The sequence below is a fragment of the Tachyglossus aculeatus genome, chromosome 21 (assembly GCF_015852505.1).
Source record: "Tachyglossus aculeatus isolate mTacAcu1 chromosome 21, mTacAcu1.pri, whole genome shotgun sequence".
NCBI lineage: Eukaryota > Metazoa > Chordata > Mammalia > Monotremata > Tachyglossidae > Tachyglossus > Tachyglossus aculeatus.
The window spans coordinates 51,538,154-51,560,579 of NC_052086.1; the positions used below are offsets into that span (position 1 = coordinate 51,538,154).

Here is a 22,426-nt window from a genome sequence, read left to right on the forward strand (position 1 = left end):
CAGTCCCTGTCCCACACAGGGCTCAGAGTCTTCATCCCCATTTTACAGACGAGATAACTGAGGCACAGAGAAGTTAAATGACTTGCCCAAGGTCACCCAGCAGACGTATGGTAGAGTCGGGATTAGAACATACATTCTCTGACTTTCAGGTCTGTGCTCTTTCCACAGTGATGTCCTACCTCATTGAATGCTTCTTCAGAATTTCCTTAGACAATTCCTCCTCCCTGGGACTACTGGGTATAGGAATTGCCCCAAACTCAGTTAATCAATCAATCAGTCACTAGTATTTATAGAACACTTACTGTGTGCAGAGCCCTGTACTAAGCACTTGGGAAAGTACTGGGCTCCAACATGTATTGGGCATTTTGGCCTTAAGGATTAAGACCAAAGCAGCATGGGGAAGCTGCTGGGGGAAGCAGCATGGTGTAGTGGCTAGAGCCCAGGCCTGAAAGTCAGAAGGTCATGGGTTCTAATCCCAGCTCTGCCGCATGTCTGCTGTGTGGCCTTAGGCAAGTCACTTCACTTCTCTCTGCCTCAGTTACCTCATCATCATCATCATCATCAATCGTATTTATTGAGAGCTTACTATGTGCAGAGCACTGTACTAAGCGCTTGGGAAGTACAAATTGGCAACACAGAGAGACAGTCCCTACCCAACAGTGGGCTCACAGTCTAAAAGGGGGAGACAGAGAACAAAACCAAACATACCAACAAAATAAAATAAATAGGATAGATATGTACAAGTAAAATAAATAAATAAATAAATAGAGTAATAAATATGTACAACCATATATACATATATACAGGTGCTGTGGGGAAGGGAAGGAGGCAAGATGGGGTAATGGAGAGGGGGACGAGGGGGAGAGGAAGGAAGGGGCTCAGTCTGGGAAGGCCTCCTGGAGGAGGTGAGCGCTCAATAGGGCCTTGAAGGGAGGAAGAGAGCTAGCTTGGCGGATGGGCAGAGGGAGGGCATTCCAAGCCCGGGGGATGACGTGGGCCGGGGACAATGGGCTTTGGAACTAGTTAATAATTTCAAGTTGGCAGGGTGTCACCAAGCAGAACACCCCCAGGATGATACAGACTCAACCAAGGCTCGTCTTTGGTAAGTTTCATGCAAGTGAACATCTCTTTGATTCCTGGACTGGCTCTGAGCATGCTCAAATGGAAGGTCAAGGCACATGGGGCCCGAGAACCTATGGGAAAGCTGATCGAAAGGCAGAACCAAAGGTTCAGTGCCTTGAGGCTCCTTCTCTGGCTTCCTTTTCATCTGCTTTTTAGCTGTTTCATCTTGGCTGTAGCGGCCTGCCCTTTCCTCTCCCTCAGCACCCCGTCTCCTCCTAAGCATGGATTAGGTAAGTAGGTCTCCTCTGATTTATTCAAACAAGAAGGGCACTTTTAATTAGATTTATGTTAGAATTATGGGCTTAGCGTTTACCCTGATCCGGATGGATTCTCCCTGTGATTTTCACGAACCCCTCTTGTTGCATCCCAGAGCTCAGATTGGCTAGGGCTCTGTAAATTATAGTAATATATCTTGGCTTCTCTCATTTTCATAAATCAATTTTCCTCTCTGTGGGGACTCCTGTACTAACACTTCTGTAGCCTTTCCTCTACTGTGAATGTTTCCAAAACATCACAAGGATCTTCTCGATCCCACTGTGGCTTGGGATCCTGAAATGTTCCGCCTCAAATTTAACAAGTAGTCCTGCTTCCAAGCCTGCTCCCCAGAACCCTAATCTCAAAAGGTGTGGCTCATGGAAAGCCTTCCTGTGACCCCCAAAGCTAATGCCCCATCATCTGGCCACCAGAAATGAGGGGCAAGGGCAGTTTTATTGGCCCAAGCAGGCCAGTAGCATGGTTTGCAAGGCACGCTACCAGAAGCCTGGGTGACAGCTGGCACTTGGGGGGATTTCCAGCCACCTGGTAGGCATGCATTTCTATTAATGTCTCTCTCCCCCTCTAGACAGTAAGCTCGTTGTGGGCAGGGAATGTGTCTGTTATAGTACTATATTGTATTCTCCCAAGCACTTAGTACAGTGCTTTGCACACAGTAAGTGCTCAGGAAGTACAACTGGATGAGATGAGGACCTGATGTTACAGGAAATGATTCTCGTTGCTCCAGTGATCCGCATCAGTGTTCAGCCCCTCGATGCTGACAAAACTTCTTGAATCCAATCCCCTGAATACAAACTAGCTAACAGGTCAGATTTCATTTAAGTCATTAATGCTGCCAGGTTCGGTGAAATTCCTTCAGCTTCCATTAGGTTGACTCCAGGTAGACATGGTCATGGCAATTCCCCGAATTCTCTGAATTTCAGAGCTGTGATTTAAAAACCCGTAAGGTCCACAAATGGTCCAGTGCCTAATAAAGCTAACTTCTCTCTCAGGAACTGCAGCATGTTATGATACGAAGCAGCATTGCTCTATCCCCTTCACTCCACAGAAACCACCCTCAAAGATAATAATAAATAATAATGATGGTATTTGTTAAGTGCTTACTATGTGCAAAGCACATAGAAAGGTCACAGAATGTCTCCTGCTTGCCAAATCCAACAGCCTCTACTCCATCCTAATCCTCCTTGAACTCTCAGCTGCCTTTTAAGATGTCAACCACCCCCTTCTCCTGGAAATGTTATCCAACTTTAGCTTCACTGACACTGTCCTCTCCTGGTTCTCTTCCTACCTCTCTGGCTTCTCATTCTCAGTTTATTTTTGCAGGTTCCTCCTTTGTCTCCCACCCCTTAACTGTGGGAGTCCCTCAGGGCTTAGTTCTGGGTCTCCTATTCTCAGTCTATTCCCACTCCCTTAGAGAACTAATTCGCTCCCATGGTTTCCCAAATCTACATCTCTTTAGTCTCATATTTCCTCCTTTCTTCAAGATTTGGATGCCCCTGCAGACACCTCAAATTTAACATGTCCAAATCTGGAGTCTCTATCTTCCACTCAAACCCTATTCTCCCCTAGATTTTCCCAACAATGTAAACTGTACCACTATCCTTCCCATCTCACAAGCCCTTAACCTTGACATTATTCTCGACTCATCTCTCATTGAACCCAGATATTCAATCTGGCCCTAAATCCTGTGAGTTCAACCTTCACAACATCACTAAAAATCTTACCTTTCATCTCCACCCAAATTGCTAACATGTTAATCCAAGCATTTTTCCTATTCCACTTTGATTACTGTATCAGCCTCCTTGCTGACCTTCCTGCCTCTTGTCTCTCCCCACTCCAGTCCATACTTCCTCTGCTGCCCGGAACATTTTTCTACAAAAACATGTTCATGTTTCCCCAGTCCTCAAGAACCTCCAGTGGTTGCCCATCCACTTCTACATCAAACAGAAACTCCTCAACATCAACTTTAAAGCATCACCTTGTCCCCTCCTACAACGCAGCTGCACATTGTGCTCTTCTGCCAACCTACTCACTTATACCTCTATCTCATCTATCTCGTGACGGCCCCTTTGTCCATGTTCTGCCTCTGGCTTGGAATGCCCTCCCTTTTCCCATCCGACACATAATTACTCTCTCCACCTTCGAAGCCTTATTAAAGGCACATCTACAAAAGGCCTTCCCTGACTAAGCCCAAATATTCTCTTCTCCAACTCTCTTCTGTGTTAACCTTGCACTTGGATTTGCTCGCCCCTTCATTAGGCCCACAGCACTTACGTATATACCTGTAATTTATTTATATTAATCTGTCTCCTTCTCTACACTCTAAATCCATTGTGTGCAGGGAATGTGTCTACCAACTCTGTTATACTCTTATTGTACTCTCCCAAGTGCTTAGTACAGTGTCCTGTGCACAGTAAACACTCAATGAATAAGATTCATTGATTAACTAATTGTTTGATCTTGCACAGGCCTAGGAGCCAGAAGGACCTGAGTTCAAATTCTAGTCCCATCACTTGTCTGCTGTGTGACCTTGGGCCAGTCACTTTACTTCTCTGTGCCTCAGTTACCTCATCTGCAAAATAGTGATAGAGACTGTGAGCCCCATGTGGGATTTGGACTGTAACCAACCTGATTAGCATGAATCCACGCCAGAGTTGAGAATAGTGTATGGCATGTAGTAAGCATTTAGCAAATATCATTAATAAAAAAAAGAAGAGCCACCCTTTTGGGCATGACACCTGCAAATTCATCAGAATTCTGGATAAAATGGACAGAAAATTGATGCAAATGAGATCTGATTTTGCTTCTTTGAAGAAGATACGGCAAGTTCCTTGGGGGCAGGATTGGGACAACCAACTGTTTGCATTGTACTTTCCCAAGTGCTCAGGAAGAGTTTGATCCCACTCCTACTTCTGGTCAGCTATCCACTGGCTCAGAGACAGGAGCAATTGGATTTGTTCCCCCTCTAGTCTGTAAAATAATTACAGGTAGGGAACATATCTGCTATTCTTGTTGTATTGTACTCTCCCAAGCACTTAGTACAGTGTTCTACACATAGTAAATACTCAACAAACATGATTGACGGATTTGAGCAGCAGCAGTAAAAACCTTTCAGTTTTCAAGATCAAACGTGATCAACTAATGTCTCACTGTAATTAAAATGTCTGGAAAAATTCTTTTGGGCCCAACCAGATTCTCTGTTCACGTAATTCCGACGCTCACCATTCATGACTATAGTTGAACAAATTGGAAATACTGTTCTAAATAGTCCTTCTACACCCATATTGGCTTAAACTGAAATCCTTGAGAAAGAAGGGCAAAGTGGAGTTTTTACAATCGGTGACTAATTCAGCCTCACCAGGAAGCAGACAGGCCTCAGTGATTTTATTCCCATTTTTATAGATGAAGCAACCAAGGAACAGAAGCCTGCAGTAATTGGCACTTACTGAGATAGTGAGTGGTGTTGGCAGACTAGAACCTAAGTCTCAACTTCCATTATCCTAGACCAGCTATTGGGTCAGCTCCCCCACCAGGCGACGCTACTTTGGTTTAAAAGATCTTTCAGGGGCTGAAAAGTTAAATATCAGAGGGCCAGCGCGCATGCACGCATACACACAGACACACTCTCTCTCTCTCTCTCGCTCTCGGCTCATTAAAGAAACAAGGTTATACTCTACCTTGCCAAAGCTCCCTTTTCCCAGGACCATGAGGAAATTAAAATCTGTCAGTTTCATTCGATCCCTGTTTCCATTGTTGTCAAATTTGGACAGAGCGTTGGCTGTCTTTTCTTCTGCAACCTTGGTGCCTTGACCAATCTTGGCTCTCTGAAGAAGGAAACACACAGAGTACAATGAAAGATTTGAAAAGGCATTTATGAAAATAATAATACCTATACATTAAACATTTCCCGTTAGGACTACACTTTGGAACAAGAACAACAGATTGGACAGACCAACTATGAACATACAGTTCTGCTTTGGGAGCTGCATATACATTTCTAAAAAGAAAAAAAAATATGTTTCTTTGAAAAGCCTCATCAGTGATCAACTCCCCCATCTTCCCATTGACACCCGAGCACCCAACCTCTTGCTTTGCTAAAAAGAGTCATCGTCTGTGGGGAATCAAAAATGACCAATGAAGAGCTTGCTTTTCTTGCAGGTTATTGGTGAATCATAAAAATTAGGAAATGGGAGAACTCTAATAGGTCGAAGAGTCCAGTTTTTGGAAACCAACTCTCTACTCATTCGACTCTGGAGGTTTTGTTCAGACTGTTCTGACATGGTTTCAAAAATGAGCCTTCCATTATTAAGCTTAATGTGGCCTAGTGGAAAGACCACAGGACAGAAAATCAGGACACCCAAGGTCTTGCTTGCTGTGTGACTTTGGACTAGTCGCTGAATGTCTCCGTGACTCATTTTCTCCATATTCAAAACCTGTTGTCCCTCGCCTTAAAACTGAGAGCCTCTTGTGGGATGGGGATTTTGTCTGATGAGATTGTACTGACTCTTTCCCACACTTAGTGAAGTGCTTGGCACACAGTAAGTGCTTAAGAGATAAGACAATTATTAACATTCCTGGGTGTGTCCCAGGGGAGGTTGGGCCCTAAAAGAAAGTTTGGAAGGGATCATGACCCTGAAATTGGTAATCCCAATTCTACTCTTCAATCAATCGATCATATTTTTTGAGCGCTGACTGTGTGTGGAGCACTGTACTAAGCATTTGGGAGAGTACAGTATACAATGTAGTGTTCAAGAGTAACCCCAGGTCATCAGATCTCTACTGTGGGAGAGGAATAAGCAGAAAGAAACCTCATATATTGTTCTCCATCTCCAGAGTAATGAACTTTTCCCTTGGAAGAGACTTCATGATTCTGGCCTGGGCCTTTCGCCTCAAAAGTATAATAATTATGGTATTTATTAAGCACTTACTATGTGCCAAGCACTGTTCTAAGGGCTGGGGTAGATAAGGTAATCAAGTTGCCCCACATGGGGCTAACAGTTTTAATTCCCATTTTACAGATGAGGTAGCTGAGGCACAGAGAAGTTAGGTGACTTGCCCAAAGTTCCACAGCTAAGTGGAGGAGCTGGGATTAGAACCCACAACCCCTGACTCTCAAGCCCGTGCTCTTTCCACTAATCCACGCTGCTTCTCTGCAACCCTGAAACTCCTCCAGGAGGCTGAATCCATCCTAGGGAGAATAGCCCAAGGCCAAGATGTTGACTGTCCCCTCGCTTTTCCATCCTGGGAGAGGCCACGCAGAGATCCCTGTCCCCAGGAAGCCCAAGGTGTTCAACTCAGTTCTGGGAAAGATCTAGCTGAAGTCCCTGCTACATTAGGTGCCTTCACCTCAGGGTCAGCGATGCTGGCGATACAGCCAAAATGGCCCTTGAGTCATTCAAATATTCAATCGTATTTATTGAGTGCTTACTGTGTGCAGAGCACTGTACTAAGAGCTTGGGAAGTACAAATCGGCAACAGAGACAGTCCCTACACAACAACGGGCTCACAGTCTAGAAGGGGGAGACAGACAACAAAACAAAACATGTAGACAGGTGTTCAAATCGTCAGAACAAATAGAATTAAAGCTATATGCACATATTACAAAATAAATAGTAAATATGTACAAGTAAAATAAATAGTAATAAATCTGTACACACATATATATATATATATATATATATATATATATATATATATATATATATATATACACAGGTGCTGTGGGGAGGGGAAGGAGATAGGGCGGGAGGCATGGGGAGGAGGAGGAGGAGAGGAAAAAGGGGGCTCAGTCTGGGAAGGCCTCCTAGAAGAGGTGAGCTCTCAGTAGGGCTTTGAAGGGAGGAAGAGAGCTAGCTTTGCAGATGTGTGGAGGGAGGGAATTCCAGGCCGGGGAAGGACGTGGGCCGGGGTTGGCGGCAGGACAGGCGAGAGAGAGGTAAAGTGAGGAGGTTAGCGGCAGAGGAGTGGAGGGTCCGGGCTGGGCTGTAGAAGGAGAGAAGGGAGATGAGGTAGAAGCGGGCAAGATGATGGAGAGCCTTGAAGCCGAGAGTGAGGTGAAGGGTCTTGCTAGTCAGACAGGTGCACAGATGATTGAAGAGGACACTGAAGAGGTGGTGTTTGTAGTGATCAGTATCAATAATAACCCTATTTATCAAGCAACTATTTTGTGTCATCATGCTTGACTGTGTGGGACACACAAAAGTAGTGCCTTCAAGGAGCTTGCAATCTAATAGGAGAGAGAGTGTACATCAGTTGATGAATGAACAACAAATAAGAGTATGAGGAGAGATAGAAGAGCAAGAGGAGAAATATCAATAAGATACATCAGATAAAAAGCAGCATGGCCAAGTGGATAGAACATGGGCCCAGGAGTCAGTAAGACTTGGGTTCTAATCTCTGCTTCGCCACCTCTTCTGTATGACTTTGGGTAAGTCACTTTACTTCTCTGTGCCTCAGTTACCTCATCTTAAAAATGGGGATAAGACTTGCGAGCCCCATGTGGGATATGGACTGTGTCCAACCTGAACAGCTTGTATCTACCCCAGGGCTTATCCAGTGCCTAGCACATAGTAAGCGCTTAACAAATACCATAAAACCCCCACTATTTAGAAGACAATACATTCTTGACCTGCAAGGTGGCTGATGGAATGGCTCAACTGGGAAGGTGAGAGAATTAACTGAGGAATGTTTTGTCTCTGAAGGAGAGTTTTGAATGAGAGGAGAGATGTGATTGGGCGAGGCTGAGACGGGAGGGTGTTCGAGCCAGGGGGAAAAGGCAAGAGCAGTGGAGTAGAGATAGAAGGCTAAGAGCAGGTTAATGCTGTTAGAAGGTTACCACTGGAGGAGTGAAAGGCACAAAGTGATGGAGAGTGGAAGAGAGCCAATATGTGAAATCTTGTCAGTTACAGGACAGCCCATTTAAAGACACCAGAAATTTACACTCACCCTCCCTCTGGCCTGCCTTTCAGCCTACTTATCAATGACTTATGATCATTTCATAATTTCATCGATCACTTTGATGAAAGAATGAAAGATATGCCCTTTAAGTTTACAGATGGCCTGAAGTTACCTTGGGATGCAACACAGAAGACCGGAACGGAATTCTCAATGACCTTTCCAAGTAACAGCCACTGATGCATCAAAATCAGGACGATACTCAATGAAAACAATGATTTATGGAGAACTGTCAAGAAATCCAGTTATAATATGGGGTATTTACTAGCTACAAACCCTACGTCAACCCCAAAGGCCTAGGGGTTGATAGGGAACCAAGAATTGCATGGAAATCAGAGGTACACTTGTTAAAAATCCAACAGGACACTGAGAGGGAAAGGCGGGAGTATGATTTGAGAGAGGCAGGAACAGATCCTTTCACTGTAGTGAGCATCAGTTAGGCCAACGGGACCCTCACTAAAGTAGTCAATTGGTGCAATCGGACCAGGCCTGAGGCAAAAAGAACCCTAATTCTTTTGGTAAATGGGATCCTGGGGAAGTGCCGCCAGTCTGGAGAGCAGAGGGAAGGTTGGCGTCGTCACAATCAGATCATCTGTGCCTGCCCCCACCACCCTCGGCCCACCACAGATCCTGGTCAACCTCCTCTCTTCCTTCCATAGTCCAGGCTCAGTTGTCCATGGTCTGCCTGACAAAGTAGGCCACCCTCGCTAACCCAGCACACAAAATCAGTCAATCGCTTTTATTGAGCACTTACTGTGTGCACAGCACTGTACTGAGCACTTGGGAGAGTATAATACAACAATAAACAGACACATTCCCCACCCACAATGAGCTGACAGCCTAAAGGGGGAGGCAGATGTTAATGTATATGAATAAATTACAGAGTTGCTTGTACCTACCCCAGCACTTAGCACAGTGTCTGGCACATAGTAAATGTTTTACAAATACCATAATTATTATTGATATTATAAGTGGTGTGGGGCTGGGAGGGGAGACGAATAAAGGGAGCAAGTCAGGGTGATGCAGAAAGGAGTGGGAGAAAAGGAAAGGAGGGCTTACTTAGGGAAGTCCTCTTGGAGGAGTTGTGCCTTCAAGGACTGGGGGAAGCATTGGGGGAGATTTAAGGAAAGAATTTCCCTCTGAGCATGGCCTAGTGGGAAGAGCATGGGCCAGGTACTCATGGGGCTTGTATTCTAATCCCAGATCTGCCAATTGCTTTCTGTGTGACTTTGGGCAAGTCACTTAACTTCTCTGTGCCTTAGTGATCTCATCTGTAAAACGAGGATTAAATCCTCTTCCCTCCAACTTAGACTGTGAGCCCCAGGGACTGTGTCCAATCTAATAAACTTGTATCTACCCCAGTGCTTAGAACAGTGCTTGACACATAGGAAGTGTTTAATAAATGTCGTTTAAAAAAATCCAGTGCTCCTCATAGACTAGCAGTCCAACAATGGTGAGTTGCCACAAGCCTAATCTCCTGAAGGTCAATCCTAGGGCCCTATGAACAATCCAGTTTGGACCTCTGCATTTTAAGAGGAATGTTGAGGAACTGACCATGGTTCAGAGACGATGAACAAATATAATTTAAGAGATTGGACAATGGGACCTGAAGAACATTCAAGGAAGCCAGTGTCATTTGGTCTGGAGAAAAATTAGCTGAAAGGGAACTTAATAGCCATCACTGACAGTAGGAAGGATGACTTATGAGTAGGATCCTGAATTACCCTCTGTGAAGGTTGGATCAGGGGAAACAGGCTTAAATCAGATAAAGTGGGATTTAGTTTAGACTTCAAGAATCACTTCTTGATGGTGAAATCCAGCATGGCCCTATTATTGGCCTGAGGGTAAAGTGCTTGTGTAAATGTTCACAGATATCTTAGGAGGCTACAAGAGGAAGCCTAATGGGCCCCAGACAAGCTCGATCAAAGTAAGGGAGTTTGAAGAAGAATCCAGGTGGCATATTGATGAGACTGGCTTGGGCTTGACTGGGCTGGTAGGAGTGACTAAGGAAGAAAGCCTAATACTGGAGACTCCGGAATTACTGCCTCAGAAACCTCCAAGAGAGAGATGAAAATCCATCTGTCATAAGGGATTTTGACATAGTCCTACCTGTCACAGGAGGATCAATGGACATATCACCCCCATCCCCTTCTGGCTGTCCTATTTCATGAGCCCGAGGTATTTCCCATCCCTGTTTAGGGCAGCACAGCTTGAGCGGATACCCTTTCAAACAGTGGATGGTGGAGTACGTGAACAACATATTTAACGTAGGTTCGCCTGTTTTAATTCCTGAAGTCAATGTCCTTCAATCACTAATCCCTTGACTCTTTTTTTCTGAGAAAAAGAATGCACTGCACATGGAAAACCCACTCTCTTTACCACCAAAACCGGTTTCATTCCTGCAAGCCAAATCGCATCATTTTTAGTAATGTTTTTCTTAACACTGAAGACTTTAGGCATAGAAATATGTTACAGAAATCCAGAGGTCTTATCAGGTCAAGATTTCAATACTCATTCATTCAATCGCATTTACTGAGCACATACTGTGGGCAGAGCACTGTACTAAGCACTTGGAAAAATACAAAACAACAGTAAACAGTGACATTCCCTGCCCACAACGAGCTACTCCCTGGTATTAGAAAGACTCATGTTGCCACCTAAAGATGAATTCATAAAACCAATGAATGCTGAATGCAGACTACATAGTGCTTTGTGGGGTGGCTTTAAGGATATATGAAGCAAATTCAAATCTAGCCTTTTCTTATTAAAATCACTCAGAAAACATATTTTAAATGGTACATCTCATCAATGGCTACGCCCTTTTTCATTGGTCTGGCTATCTCCTTTCTTAGCTATCTAATTTGCTGAGCCAGAATTTGAAACAGCTATCTCAGAATGCATTTAGTTTTAATTTTTTGAAATATACTATATTGTAGAGATTGCACAGAGCTCACTCTACCATGAAATTCCATTAACCTGATTCCAGCAGTTCAATTTGACTGTGGCTCAAAGCTTCTCCAGATAGGAGGCTTGCAAGTCATCTCAGAGTCTTTTCTCGTGCTAATTGGTTATTGCAAGGTTTGCCTTGTGGTAACTCTCTCACATTCAAGGTCATTTGAAGCTTGCACATATGAAGGAGAATGTTTAAGTTGGAAAGCGTTTTTGTAGCCTGAATGTGGTTCAGGAAACCACTGGAGACTGACCAATCACAATTATTATCTGAAAGAAGTATTTTTGGAGAGAGATTCTTCCATCTCAAACTCTTGTAAAGAAAAATAAGATGTCTTAGAGTATGCAGATTAAAAAAAACTCCTGAATCTCAAATGGATAGTTCCTTCAGGAGTGTCTTTCTCATATGCAATGTTTTACCGTTACTTCAGAAGTTTCATCACTGCTTTTTTTAGTATGTTGACAAGAGAAGTAAAATTTTACCAGCCCACTATTTCCTTTATTGCAAGAAAGCTTTTTATAGATTTATTAGCAATTAAAAAAACTGTTGAAAAAAATTGAAAAGCATCCAGCAGAACACTTTCTCTAATCAGTCTGTCCGAGTTTCACCTAATGAATTTAGAAAACTATGGATTCCACAAGAGTAAATACACTATAAGCATATTTGGAACCAGTCCTACCATTAGTTCAAGAAAAGAACTCCTTGTCCACTGAAAACCAGCTACAATGGGCTAAACAAACAAGCTGTCAGTTTGTGAATCTTGAATCCATTCGATTAACCAGTAACAAATCTTAGGAGATGACTTTCTGTATAGGGAAACATGTGGATGTTCAAAGAAATGGAAGTAACCAGATATCATAGGGTGAATATTTATTATACATACTCAAAAGGTGTTATATTCATTGAACAAATCTCCAAATTTAGCATCACTAAACAGCTTTCTGGCTGTCCATTTATGTATGCTTGTCTTCCCCTTATAGTTAAGCTCTTGGAGGTCAGAGCCAGTTTGTTTTTCTTCTTCTATACTACCTAAAACAGTACTTGGAAATAAATAGGTGTTTAATAAATATTGTTGATTATAACAATGTTCATGTTCCATTTTGCCAATGTAAATGGGAAGATGACATGCCTGTGAAGGTTTAATTGCTTATCCCCATTGTTTTGGAGAAGCCAAATGCCAATCACTAATAATAATAATGATTTTGGTATTTATTATTATTATTACTACTATTATTATTGTATTTGTTAAGCACTTACTATGTGCCAAGCACTGTTCTAAGTGCTGCGGTAGATACAAGATAATCAGTTTGTCCCATATGGGCCTCACAGTCTTAATCTCCATTTTACAGATAAGGTAACCGAGGCACAGAGAAGATAAATGGCTCGCCCAAGGTCACACAGCAGGCAAGCGGTGAAGCCGGGATTAGAACTCACGTCCTCCGACTCACAAGATCATGGTCTTTGCATTAAACCACGCTGCTTTTCTTGTATTTGTTAAGTGCTTATTATATGCCAGGTACTCTACTAAGTGCTGGGGTAGATACGAGATAATCGGGTTGGACACAATCCCTGTCCCACATGGGGCTCACAGTCTTAATCTGTATTTTACAGATGAGGTAACTGAGGCCCAGAGAAGAGAAGTGACTTGCCCAAGGTCACGCAGCAGATAAGTGGCGGAACTGGGATTTGAACCCAGATCCTCTGACTCCCAAACCCGTGCTCTTTCCATGAGGCCATGCTGCTTCTAGTACTTTTGGCCAGGGCCCCAGCCTCACAGTGGCTTGTGGAAATGGCCCACTGTGGGGAGATGAGGGTCATTATTTGCCTTTGCCAGTGGCTTGGTAGACTGACCCTCACCACACAAACCTGGTCATCCCATGAGCCAGATAAGTCTTTCCTGCATGGCAATTTCTGAACATGAGGTATGAACAGAAGCAGCCCAAAATTATTTTTATGAGATTAGGAGAGTCAGGGAGTGTTAGTTCCATTTTACAGGTAATAATAATAATGATGGCATTTGTTAAGTGCTTTCTATGTGCTGAGCACTGTTCTAACCGCTGGGGTAGATATAAGGTAATCAGGTTGTCCCATGTGGGGCTCAGTGCCCTAATCCCCATTTTACAGTTGAAGTAACTGAGGCACAGAGAAGTTAAGTGACTTGCCCAAAGTCAGACAGCTGGTCAGTGGCGGAGCCAGGATTAAAACCCACGACCGTGCTCTTTCCACTATGTCACGCTGCTACTCAAGATGGGAAACTGAGGAACCAAGAAATGAGGTAACTCACCCAAATAATTTCTAAAAATGTATGTATATTTAATATACAATATAATTATAGATCACACCCTATAATATAATGTATAATTATAATATTCACCTGATACAATGCAGCAGAGGACTTACTGCTGAGAGAAATCAGGAAACTGACCAGCCTACAAGGGGATGAAGAGAAGGGTCACTTCTCCTTTAGACTGTAAGGTCCCTGTAGGCAGGGAATGTGGCTACCAACTCTGCTGTATCGTACTTTCCCAAGTGCTTAGTACAGTGCTCTTCGTACAGTAAGCAGCCAATAAGTACCATTGATTGATTCTCTAGCACAGGTACAGGAAGACTGTTAATACCATGAGGCAGATTCAAAAGCAGTACAGGCATTTTAAGTAATAAAAGTCATCTTCACAAGGGAATATCTTTATGGACTCCAGGGTTGAATGGATTGTTAAATATGCTTCAGGCTTTTCAAGCACTACTGCTTACCTGGCTAGGAACTCACTGCTAGAATGTCATTTTGAGATTCAGAGAACAGTGTCCCCTGGTATGTTGGAGGTGTTCAATCCAATTCTACTGCCAGTTTGGAAAAGCAGGGATAAAGCAGAGGGCCCAGTTTTGTTCAATGTATTCTGTGTCTACCACTCCAGACTGTAAGCTTGTTTTGAGCACAGATCATGTCTACTAACTCTGTAATAATAATAATAATGACATTTATTAAGCACTTACTATGTGCAAAGCACTGTTCTAAGCGCTGGGGAGGTTACAAGGTGATCACCTTGTCCCATGGGGAGCTCACAGTCTTAATCCCCATTTTACAGATGAGGTAACTGAGGCACAGAGAAGTTAAGTGACTTGCCCAAAGTCACACAGCTGACAATTGGCAGAGCTGGGATTTGAACCCATGAACTCTGACTCCAAAGCCTGTGCTCTTTCCACTGAGCCACGCTGCTTCTGTACTCTCCCAAGTACTTAGTCCAGTCCTCTGCACACAGTAAACACTCAATAAATACCATTGACGATGACTGTTCTCCTCAAGAATCTCCAGTTGTTGCCCATCCACCTCTGCATCAAATAGAAACTTCTTCCCAAAGGCTTTAAAGCACTCAATCACCTTGCCCTCTCCTACCTTACCTCCCTGATTTCTTACAATAACTCAGCCTGCAAACTTCACTCCTCTAATGCTAACCTTCTCACTGTACCTCGATCTCATCTATCTCACCGTTGCCTTCTCCGACAGCCTGCTTTGGCCTAGAACCCTCTCCCTCTTCATATCTTACAGACAATCACTCTCCCCACCTTCAAAGCCTTATTGAAGGCCCACCTCTTCCAAGAGGATTTCCCAGCTAAGCCCTCATTTCCTCTTCTATTCCCTTCTGTGTTGCTTCTGCACTTTTACTTACTCCTCCTCAGCCCCACATATCCGTAATTCATTTGTCTATATTAATGCCTGTGTCCCCCTCTAGACTGTAAGCTCATTGTAGGCAGGGAACATGTCTACCAACTTGTTATAGTGTACTGTGCCAAGCGCTTAATACAATGCAGGGCATATAGTAAGTGCTCAATAAATTTGATTGATTGATTAATTAATGAGAGCTAGAGACCTGAATGCAGGTGTTAGAATAAGCTTCCACTCTGGAAAACTCTTTCAACTCTATAGCCTCCATGCATCATCCAAAGTCCTAGAGACAAGTCAGTGAAGAACTGCTGTATGTAGCTGTGTGTGCCCTAGAGGTACCCACCCCAAGAAGTCACGCTAATGTTTTCAAACAGCTTTGCAAAATCAGCTGGGCATCGCAGACTGATCATAAATCTACAGTTAATGTATCAGCTTACACTCGGGATGCCATGCACTCGGCCAAAAATCTATATCGGCAATGGAGCTAAACTAAGGCCCGGAATCCTTTACCTAGGCAGTACAATGATCAAGGATGTAGTAAAAGAAAAGGAAGTAGAATACCGAATCAAGAAGGCCAGTACGTCTTTTAAGAGATTTGCAGAGAGTGGCAGCAGGGTAGAATCAGGCTGTATGTCAAACTACAACTCAATACAGTTGAGGTTCTGTCTAAACCTCTCTCTGTCTGGGGGATCTGGACTCCCCTTAAAGGCTACTTCTGGCTGTTTGAGCAGTTCCATAGGCATGATCAATAGACTATGCTAAATCTATCAGTGGTATTTACTGAGCACTTACTGCTTACAGAGCACTGTATTAAGTGTTTGGGAAAGTACAGTGGGAAAGAACAACAGGTCATGGGTTCTAATCCCAGCTCCGTGACTTGTCTGCTGTGAGGCCTTGGGCAAGTCATTTGACTTCTCTGTGCCTCAGTTCCCTCATCTGTAAAATGGGGATTAAGACTGTGAGGCCTCTGTGGTACAGGGACTATGTCCAACCCAATTTGCTTATATCCACCCCAGTGCTTAGTACACTGCCTGGCACATAGTAAGCTCTTAACAAATATCATTATTATTATTACTACAATAAGAGTTGGTAAACATGAACCCTACCCACAAAGAGGATACCTACCCCACCCTCAACCCCACAGCACTTATGGACAGATCTATAAATGATATATTATTCATTCAATAGTATTTATTGAGTGCTTACTGTGTGCAGAGCACTGTAGTAAGCGCTTGAAAAGTACAATTCAGCAACAGAGACAATCCCTATCCAACAACGGGATCAGAGTCTAGAAGGTCTGTTCATTCATTCAATCGTATTCATTAAGCACTTACTGTGTGCAGAGCACTGTACTAAGCATATTATATTAATGTCTGTCTCCTCCTATAGACTCTAAGCTTGTTGGTGGCAGGGAACATATCTACCAACACTGTTGTACTGTACTCTCCCAAGTGCTTATCGTGTACTGTGTATGCATCACCCGGTAGACACTCAATAAACACCACTAATGATGATGACAAAGGAGCTTACAATCTATACTCAACAGTCTACTCAACATCAAATTGCAAGGCAGGATCACAAACGAAATACTAGAATAAACTCAGTCACCTAACACTGAGGCTATGCTTGCCTCAACAAAATTGCACTGGGTAGGACATGTACAGAGAATGGATGGCAGGAGAAAGGAAGAACTTTATCAACTGTAGGCTCTGTAACGACCGTGAGACAGAGAAGCTTCAGGTACTCACAAGAGATAGATATGACAAAGATGGCTTTCATGTGTGCACAGATAACCAGGATGTAGGACTCACATGGGCTTTTTCTGCTATAGCCACATCCCTAGGTGAATTTTACTATTGGTGGCATCTTCTTCATAACAGAAGGACTACTGCAGAATCAATCACAGCTAAGAAACCAGACAGAACAGTCTAGATGTCTTCAGAAGGGTCCTATATGGCTAGATAATGCCTCTTAGAATGTGAAATATATTGTTTCCTGTTCCTTTTAATGTTCTTAAATCACCCAAATATATAAAAAAAGCTGTCATATGGGCTGAGGCTTTTTCTTATTGATTTCTGCTGCCAAGAAACACACAGGATCAAGCAATACTAATCGATTGGACGATTCTTTATATTCCTTATCTTTCTAAAGAAAATGACAGCTCCTTTGGCTGCTGCATCCCAATTAGCACGATGGAGCTTCCTACGGATCATTCTGGTCTCTTTAAACCCATCTGTCCGGGTGTGACTGGTACGTTCTAGCACTGAACATTGTTTTGGTTATAAATGGACACATTTACTAAGGACTAGGATTCACTGCACAGGCACTGTAAGAAAAGACAGAGCTTTCATCAGCATCTCAATAAGGGGAGGCTCTCCTGATTTTTGAGAATGTGGTTCAGCTGGATGCAATTCTGCCAAGGACTGTTTGCCAATACTAGAAGCACTCTGAGCTCACAACCTAAAGTGGCAATGTGCCTTCAGCACAACGGGAAACCACAACAAGAAAAGGAACAAGATGTGTTAGCTCCGCTCTAGGCTGTAAGCTCACTTTGGGCAGGGAATGTGTCTGCTAATTCTGTTGTATTGTACTAAGTGCTTAGTACAGTGCTCTGAACACAGCAAGTGCTCAACAAATACCACTGACTGACTGATGAGTGAGAAAGTTGGATACTTGGCACTTAGCTCGATAATAATAATAATAATGGCATTTATTAAGCACTATGTGCAAAGCACTGTTCTAAACTCTGGGGAGGTTACAAGGTGATCAGGTTGTCCCACGGGGGGCTCACAGTCTTAATCCCCATTTTACAGATGAGGTAACTGAAGCACAGTTACGTGACTTGCCCCAAGTCACACAGCTGACAATTGGCAGAGCCGGGATTTGAACCCACGAACTGTGACTCCAAAGCCCGTGCTCTTTCCACTTAGCCACACTGCTTCATCTGCACGTCATGTCTGCAAGGTTTTCAAGACGTCTGTGGATTTACATTTCTCCAGATAGACTTCCCAATTAGGGAGTGGGAGAGGGTGCGATAAATTAATGTAAGATCTATGGTGTCCCAAAAGAGAATCACGACTACGCTAAACTAAATTAAGGCTGTAAGACCCAGGCAGACGGCCACTGGACCATTGGATTTGTTTCACCAAATATCTACTGACAAACAGAAGGACTCTAGAAATGAAAATCAAATTCAGAGGTTGGCAACCTAAGCCGCATGACCATATCTAATTTTTCTTGGAACTCAATTTGGCTCTTGGGTATAAGCACGCACCCATGGAGGTCACACCATTAGCCTTACTTGCACAGTTTATGGGAGTGGAAATCATTGGCCTGTCCTTCTGCTTTGAGTTGGAAAGGGGCCAAGATGGGGGCTCCACTCTTTCTCTCCGTCTCCACAACATGGCCCCACCTCCACAACATGGCCCCACCTGGCCTGGGGACTCATGAGATTCCCGTCAACCTCAGCCCAAAGAAAGACAAGCTGCCCCCTTACCCTTCCCTCCCAGGGGGCCAAAAGCACTAATGACTTAGTCACACCTAGGGTAGGAATTCACATTACATATGCTTCCCCAGGTAATCCCTATATATTTCATAGATGTGCTACTGGACTTTCTGGATGCAGGTAAGTTTCAGTAGGGATTTATCCGAACATATTATTCAAAGAGACTGCAGCTGGTTTGCAAGATGGCTGCCAGAAAGCATAAGGCATTTTATACAGCTTTCATTGCTTTGGAAAAGATCTTTGACTATGTGCAGAGAGAAATAGTTCTAGAAAGCGTGAAAAGGAAAGGATAAAAAAAATCCACAACAAGAATCCCAAGAGATAGAGCATGAATGATATAGGTATATTATAGCTCAGTAAGGCAAACAAAAGAGTGAAGAACTGGATAAAGAGGCTATTATGGCTGAGCAGTCTAAGGCAGGTTGCTGGCAGATATTCTCAGATATCGTCAGATATTCTGGCACCTTAGAAGCAAAATCTAGGGAGCAAAACTGGTTTTGACATTCCTCCACTAGTGAAGTCATAATTGTTGGTCTCTGTCACCTTCATTATTTCCTGGGAATGAGCACATAGAGAACAAATAGCTTTGGAAATAGCTTCTTGTTCACTTATCCAGGACCAGTGACTTTTGTAAAAAGAGTAAAAAGGAGCCTGATTTTCATCTTTTAAAACTTTAATAGACATTATGGTATTTGTTATATGCTTACTATGTGTGAGGCATTGTACTATGCTCCGGGGTGAATACAAGTAAATCGGGTTGGGTCCAGTCCCTGTAGCAGGTGGAGTTCACAGTCTCAATCCCCTTATCACAGATGAGGTAACTGAGGCCCAAAGTAGTGAAGTGACTTGCCCAAAGCCACGCAGCATACAAGTAGCAGAGTTAGGATTAGAAGCCACAGTCTTCTGATTCCCAGATCTGTGTTCTATCCACTACGCCAAGCTGCTTCTCAAAACTTTAGTTGAGTTCCCCCTGGATACATCAGAAACTTTGATTTGAACTACCCATCTGATTCCTAGGACAGAAGCAGGCTAGTGGAACATGGAAGAGATGGAAGGCCTGCTGTGTTTTCAGTACTTGTTGGCTAACAGGGATTAAAGCATCGTCAGCTGGGAGCTTAGTAACCAACAAACTTCAGCAGGGAAAAATAAAAGAACAAACCGGAAGGAACCAAAACAAGCAAGCCTTCATTTTTTTAAATGGTATTTGTTAAGCACTTACTATGTGTCAGGCACTGGAAAGAAACAGGCTAATTAAGTTGGACACAGTCCCTGGGGCTCACAGTCTTAATCCTCATTTTATTCATTCATTCAATCAATCGTATGTATTGAGCGCTTACTGTGTGCAGAGCACTGTAGATGAGGGTACTGAGGTGCAGAGAGGTGAAGTGACTTGCCCAAGGTAACACAACAGATAAGTGGCAGAGCCAGGATGAGAAGCCAGGTCCTTCTGATTCCCAGGACCGTTCTCTATCCAGTAGGACATGTGGCTTCATTAAGATCTTTTCTCCTCCTTTCCTGGACAGCTAATGTCCCAGACAAAGATCTGTGGTTGATGATTTTAGATGGGCCTTGGAAAGGCATTGTCAGAGCTGAGAATGTGGTGGGGCTGGACTCCTTAGAGGGAAAGAGCAAGGGAGAGGATCTTGCCCTCCCAAGGTCAGAGATAAGTCCCACAAAGACAGAGCTCGCACCATAGAAAAGATATATAATTTTGTCTCTAGCATATAGAGGTAAAAGAATGTTCAGAAGTGAAAGACTTTCTCACAAGAGTTTAATTACAGGCAGATGAAAAGCCAACAATTCCTGAAAACCTTCTTCATTTGTGCAGGGCATGTGACAGTTATGTCTAGCACAAACACAACAGGTGCCAAAACAGGAGTGAAAATTAAAGTATTACCACAGGAAATGAGTGAGGGTGCACGCGCACACACACACATACCCTTCCCCCCACCCTCAAAGAGAAGGAGATGTTTAGACTATAATACACTGCTGCAAAACCCTGGAGGTCTTTAAGAACCCCAAACTGTGAGAACTGAAATGTATTTGGTCTTTTGCAGCATGTTTGAAGATGGCTCTCAGAGCTGAAAAGACACCAGCTCCTAAGCATTACTACCATAATCTTCAGAGCCGTACAGCAAAATACTGCAGGAGAAACTAATGACTGCGATTTAGATGCATTTCCTAAAGCACCCAACAGCTTCAAAAGGCAACTTTGATTTTAGAGAGACAGAGGCTCAGAATTTTAGAAAGCCAAAGGAAAGGAAAGGATTGCACTTTTTCCCATTATTTAATGTTCTTTAACATGCTAGCTTCCTAACATAATTGATTTTAATGCCTATCCAAAATGTATTTTAATTTCTGCCCTCCCATCATCACCATCATGATCAATGCTGATGACAGGGACCCAGACATTAAAATACGTTTTGTATATGCAGTATTTATTCAGTATTTATTGAGCACTGACTATGTGCAGAGCACTGTACTGACTACTCAGGAGAGTACACTACAGCAGAATTAGCAGAAATGTTCCTTGCCCATAATGAGCTTATGGTTTAGAGCAGGAGATAAGATATTAATATGAATAAATAAATGATTTATAATATATAATGATTTCAAGATATGTACATAACTGCTGTAGGGTTGGGGGTGGGGTGAATATCAAATGTCCAAAGGTCACAGACGTCACAGAAGGGAGAGCGAGTCAGGGGAAAGAGGGCTTAATCGGGGAAAACCTCTTGAAGGAGATGCAACTTTAATAATGATTTGAAGGTAGAGAAGACTGGTAGTCTGGCATTACATGGATGGGGAGGGAGTTCCAGACTAGGAGGAGGATGTGGGAAAGGGGTCGGCAGCAAGATAGATGTGCCGGGGGCACCGTGAATAAGCTGTGGCAAGAGGAGCAGAGTGTGTGGACTGGGCTGTACTAGATCAGTGAAATGAGGTAAGATGGGGAGAGACTGTAAGCTCCTGCAGGGCAGGGAACATGTCTGCCAACTCTGTTGTATTGTTTTCTCTTGCACTTGGATTTGCACCATTAATTACACTACACACAGCCTCACTGCACGTAGGTGTGTATCTATAATTTCAGTGGAAAGAGCACGGGCTTTGGAGTCAGAAGTCATGGGTTCAAATCCCAGCCTCGCCAATTGTCGGCTGTGTGACTTTGGGCAAGTCACTTCACTTCTCTGTGCCTCAGTTACCTCATCTAGAAAATGGGGATTAAGACTATGAGCCCCCCGTGGGACAACCTGATCACCCTGTAACCTCCCCAGCACTTAGAACAGTGCTTTGCACGTAGTCAGCACTTAATAAATGCCATTATTATTATTATTATTATTTATTTCTACTAATGCCCACCTCCCCCTCAGGACTGTAAGCTCCTTGTGGGCAGGGAACATGTATACCAACTCTACTGTATTGTGCTCTTCCTCGTTCTTAGTATGGTGCTCTGCACAGAGTAAGTGCTCAATAAATACAATTAATTGATTGGTTGAGAGGCTTATTCATTCATTCAATCATATTTATTGAGTGCTTACTGTGTGTAGAACACTGTCCTAAGCACTTGGGAGAGTACAATATAGTAATAAACAGACACATTCCCTGCCCACAACAAGCTTACAGTTGAGAGGGGAAGGCAGACATTAATATGAATAAATAAGGCAGACACTAATATAAATAAATAAATTATGGATGTATACATTAGTGCTGTGGGGCTGGGAGGGGGCATGAATACAGGAAGCAAATCAGGGAGTTGCAGAAAGGAGTGGGAGAAGAGGAAAGTGGGCTTTGTCAGGGAAGGCCTCTTGGAGATATGCCTTCAATAAGGCCTTGAAGTGGGGGAAAGTAATTTTCTGTCATATTTGAAAAGAGAGGGTGATACGGGCCAGAGGGAGGACGTGGGCGAGGGGTTGTTGGCGAGAAAGATGAGAACGAGGCACAGTGAGAAAGTTAGCATTAGAGG

The 22,426-nt window shown here is 43.4% G+C and overlaps 1 protein-coding gene across 2 annotated transcripts in view; it reads right to left on the reverse strand.

Annotated features, from left to right (window-relative positions):
- PRKCB (protein kinase C beta) overlaps positions 1-22,426 on the reverse strand; it is a 494,385-nt gene that overhangs the window by 125,570 nt on the left and 346,389 nt on the right. For both annotated transcript variants that reach the window (XM_038762327.1, XM_038762326.1), the window contains exon 9: positions 5,073-5,219. In XM_038762327.1, the coding sequence (XP_038618255.1) occupies positions 5,073-5,219 (147 nt within the window). The remainder of the gene's footprint in view (positions 1-5,072; positions 5,220-22,426) is intronic.